The sequence below is a fragment of the Bactrocera dorsalis genome, chromosome 3, assembly GCF_023373825.1.
Source record: "Bactrocera dorsalis isolate Fly_Bdor chromosome 3, ASM2337382v1, whole genome shotgun sequence".
In the NCBI taxonomy this organism is placed as follows: domain Eukaryota; kingdom Metazoa; phylum Arthropoda; class Insecta; order Diptera; family Tephritidae; genus Bactrocera; species Bactrocera dorsalis.
Genome location: NC_064305.1, coordinates 9925606 through 9930299, shown reverse-complemented (window position 1 = coordinate 9930299; position 4694 = coordinate 9925606). Strand labels below are relative to the sequence as shown.

Sequence of the window (4694 nt, the reverse complement as noted above, 5' to 3'; positions counted from 1 at the left end):
ATTACCGCTCAAGCCGAAAATGCTTAGGTCACAACGATTGTGGGCTCATATTCTTGTTGTTGCTGCATTGACCACTTGCCGCTGCTCTGTCTGCTTCTTCAGCGGCTAGCAACACCATCACTATGCGAGTCGCTGCCGCTGCTGTTTCAGTTGCCGCCGCTATTAATTGATTTGTTGTTAGTTTATATTTGAATTAGTTTACTTTTTAATTTTGTTTGTTGATTTTGGCTGTTGTTTGCCTAAGTTATTGTTTTTGTTGTATTTTTTATTTATTTTTGTTGTTTTTTTTTTGCTTGCTTCTTGTATGCGATGTCTTCGGCACAAAATTTGATTTTTTTATTTCCCTACCTTATTGTTGTTGTAGCCGCTCTTGGCACTTACTTCTTCGTCGTCTTCGTGTTCTTCATTTCATCGATTTGGCGGGGTCGCATGCCACTGCCGACCATCAGCGCCGCTCTTTTGGCCACCACATACATATGTATAAATAACAAAGTAACTTTGTGGCTCATCATCATTTGTGTTTCGAACTCCTCGAGTGTGTGTTAGCTCGTCAAAATTCAAATACGAAACAAATCACCTTCTGGCCTTTCGAGCAAGCAGCTAATAAGATCAAAATAAATACCGTAAAAATGGTAGGTGACGAGCTTTTGGTTACTTTTTAAATTTTTTTTTGTGTTTTTGAGGCCATTTATGCATGAAAAATGCAACGGAAGTGTTTTGTGCTAAGCAAGTGGATTAAAATAATGCTGTGAAATCAGCGTGAGTTAAAAAAAAAAAGATTTTTGTTAACAAAAGTGTTGTTTAGAAAAGTTAACAGATTAAAAAAAAAATATTTCAAGAAGTTGAAAAAAAAAATTTAAAAATCCTGAACCCGAAAATGGACATCCTTAATGTGAAAATTTAACATTTTTTGAAAAAAAAAAATCCAAAAAAAATTCAAAAAACAAGAAAAATCGTTAACTTCGACTGCACCAAAACTATAATACCCTTCACAGTTGCATTTTTCATACCGTAAAAGGGTATAAAAATATCTTTATCTTGATTTTGAGCGTTCAATTTGTATGGCAGCTATATGCTATAGTGATCCGATCTGAACTATTTCCTTGCAGATTGCACCGTTTTTTTTTTAAAATAGTCTTGCCAAATTTCGTGAAGATATCTCCTCAAATAAAAAAATTTTCCATACAACCACTTGATTTCGTTGAATGAGTTTGTATGGTAGCTATATGCTAGAGTGATCCGATTTGAACTGTTTCTTCGAAGATAGCACCGTTTTCTTAAAAAAGTATTCTTGCCAAATTTCGTAAGGATATCTCTACAAATAAATCTTTTCCATACAAGGACTTGCTTTTGATCGTTCAGTTTATATGGCAGCTATATGTTATAATAGCCCGATATTAGCGGTTCCGAGAAATATGCCGCCTTTTAGTGAGAAAAGGGCGTGTACAAAATTTCAGAACGATTACTCAAAAACTGTTGTACGAATTTGCATATATACTTTTAAAGGGCTCTACAATTTCCTTCCAAGTATTTTAAACTTTGCACCAAACTTCAGGGCATAATTATCATTAACCCAAAATTCGCTATCCAGTTCAAATTATATAAAAAAAAATCGAAGAAAAAATTTAATATTTAAAATCATGCAACACTAAAGAACTTCATCCCGCAATGCCAGCGTAAAAATCATATCAGTTTTGCTAAATTTCTGGAACGATCTCCCTAAAGCAATCAGCATACCAATGCTAAACGTGTCTGCAATTCGCCGCTGATTTAAGACTAAACGTGTTTGGTAACTTTTACTTTAGAAAACGAGTCTTCCGCAAGCTTGACAAATGCTATAATTAGTCTCGCAACCTTACAGTCTGTTCTTTCGCTCTCCTTTTTTTGTTTCTGGAAAAAATACATAACTTATTATTAATAGTTTGTCGTGTTCGTAGTAGCATTCTTAATTATGTAAATTTTTAATTAGAACATTTCTCATAAACGTTGTTTCATAATACCACTTTGACTTTCTAAAAATGCGGCAGTTGCTGGGCCGAGGCATTTTGAAGAGTGTGCCAAACAGGTTCTAGAACGTTAAGGTCTTGTTTAAAGGACATAAATATTCAAAAAAAGTAGACAATTGAATTCTATTTCATATTAATAGTATCAATAATTGTTGAAAGAAGGAAAACTTTGGGTAACAGTAAATTTTTAATAACTTACGGGAGCTTCTTAAAGCTTTTGTTATCCGAAATTTGTTGGAAACCGACTTCGATATGATATGAATTATATGTAACAATCGTTTGTTATTTAAGTTTATGTGAAAGCTCATCAAATTGTTGCATTTTCTCATATGATCTCATGTGAAAGCTCATCGAATTACACTTCCTCATAAATTTGCATGAAAAAAAATCTCGAATTGAAAGCTTTTTAAAGCAAAAGCTCTATAAATTAGTTTGTTCTTACTATACATAAACTTTAAACTCAAACGAAAGCTCTTTCTTATAAATGGCATGCAAAAAAATCTCAAATTAAAAGCTTTTTAATGTAAAAGCTCTGAAAATTAGTTTGCTTGTTCTATACGTAAACTTTAATTTTAAGCAAAAGCTCATTGAATTGTTGTGCTTTCTCATATGATCTTGAATTGAAAGCTTTTTTAAGTGGAAGCTCTATAAATTACTCTTTTTATAGATTAACTTTATTCTCAAGTGAAAGCACTTCGATTTTTTTAATCTTTTTTAATTTTCGTACAAAAGATTTTTTAAGTGAAAGTTCTCTAAACTAGTTCTATTTATAAACTTTCAAGTGCAAGTTTGTTGCTTTTCCACATTTAATGTGTTTGAAGACAAGTCCATAGCAATTTTAAAAATTCGTTTGAAAGCTTTTTTAAGAGAAAGCTGTCAAAATTAGTTTTACCTACAAGTTGTGAGTGTACGAAAAAGTATATGTCTTTAAAAAAATTCAAAAAATCTTGAATAAAAAGCTGTTTAAAGTGAAATCTCTATGAATTCCTTTGCTTTTTCTATACATAAACTTTTTTCTCAAGCGAAAGCTCTTCAAATATTGCACTTCTTCATATAATGTCAATGAAAACAAGTCTATAGTAATTTAAGTTTAAAAGCTTTTTTAAGTGAAAGCTCTTGGAATTAGTTTTACTTACAAGTTATAAGTATATGAAAACGTATATTTCTTTTGGATAAATTCAAGTTTTCCCAAAAAGCTTTGATTTGTATTTCTAACGATTTTTTTTTCAACTCAAAAACGCAGAAAACGCCAATTTAATGTTAATAAAATTCATAGTTTCAAATTTATTAATTTTTTACATGTTCTCCCCTACATCTCTTGATCTCGTTTAGAAACTAATCATCCTCGCTTTCGCCATAATCGGTTGCGCCGCCGCCCAATTCGACTCGGCCACACAAGGTCCCAACCCACAGGACATCGCCACACCGGAACCCGAATATATCGACATCGACGAACCACTTCCCGCACCAGCCGCCGCGCCCATCGCTCGTACCAGCTTCATTCCCGCACCACGTCCCGTTGCCCAACCCATTCCCATTGCGGCACCATCCTTTGTACGCGCACCCACCCAAGCCATCCCCATTGCGGCGACATCCTTCGTACGCGCACCTACCCAAGCGTATCTGCCACCCGGCAGCAGCCACGCACAAGGCGGACACGTCTTCAGCCCACAAGGCGGCTACCAATACAGACAAGTGCGCAGACGTTTCGTCTATCGTCGCCGTTATTAGAGCGTTGCGCACACTCTTTACTGTTAAAGTAGCAGTAAAAGCAGATACACACTAATTACAAGAACAAGGAGTTAATAGCTGTACATAGAACCGTATGTGTGGCTGTGTGTGCGTAAGCGCTTGCGCATATATACACACACAACTACACGACTTCCATTAATTATTTAAAATATTATTAATTTGTAAGTTTAAATGTGAGTGAAAGAAACTCGTAAAAATAATAAAAATATAAAAACTTAAAAATACTAAAGTAATTCCGTTGGTAGTTGCAAGGTCATAGCTTATTCAAACAAACAAAAAAATTAGGGAATATGTATTTAAATAATAAAGTAGGCCGTATGTTCGAATATCCTGATAATAGTTATATGGGGGCTAGGTCAAGTTTTCGCTCAAATTTATTCGTTTTAGGTGAAAGATACACTGTTATGAGTAAAAGGCGACCTTAAATTTTCAATGAGTTAACATGATAATATTGGCCTATATATGATTTGCATTTATGCCAACGATTTTTCCAATCCTCGAAGCACTTTACATAAGAACTTTTTGGGATGGTCTTCAGCTTCTTCAGCGAATTTTGTTTATCTCTTTGTTCAACTGAAAACGGTTTCCAGATTTCAGAGCGCCCATTTTAGTTTGGGTAACAAGAAAAAATCGGACGGAGCCAAATCTGGTGAATGCGGTGTTTGATCGATGGTTTTCATTGCATAATCGTGGCTCGATGCGTTGGTGCATTATCATTGTGTAAATTAGATGAATTTTTACTCCACAATTCCGGCCGTTTTTCGACCAATGTTTTCACACAAATGCCTCAATTTGGCTAAATAGAACTGCTTACCGACCGTCTGCCCATCTAAAACAAATTCATGATACACTAAACCTCGAATATTGAAAAAATAAGCATCACCTTGATTTTTGAGCGTCTTTGCCGTGACCTTCGTTAGGTTTCGGCTCATTTTT

The 4694-nt window shown here is 34.6% G+C and overlaps 1 protein-coding gene across 1 annotated transcript; it reads left to right on the top strand.

The window, feature by feature from the left end:
- The first annotated feature begins 472 nt into the window (after positions 1 to 472).
- On the top strand, positions 473 to 3991 carry LOC105222592 (cyclin-dependent kinase inhibitor 1C). Its single transcript, XM_011199982.4, has 2 exons — positions 473 to 632; positions 3339 to 3991. The coding sequence occupies exons 1-2, from the start codon at positions 630 to 632 to the stop codon at positions 3735 to 3737; spliced, it is 402 nt and encodes a 133-aa protein (XP_011198284.2). The 5' UTR covers positions 473 to 629; the 3' UTR covers positions 3738 to 3991.
- Positions 3992 to 4694: the final 703 nt, after the last annotated feature.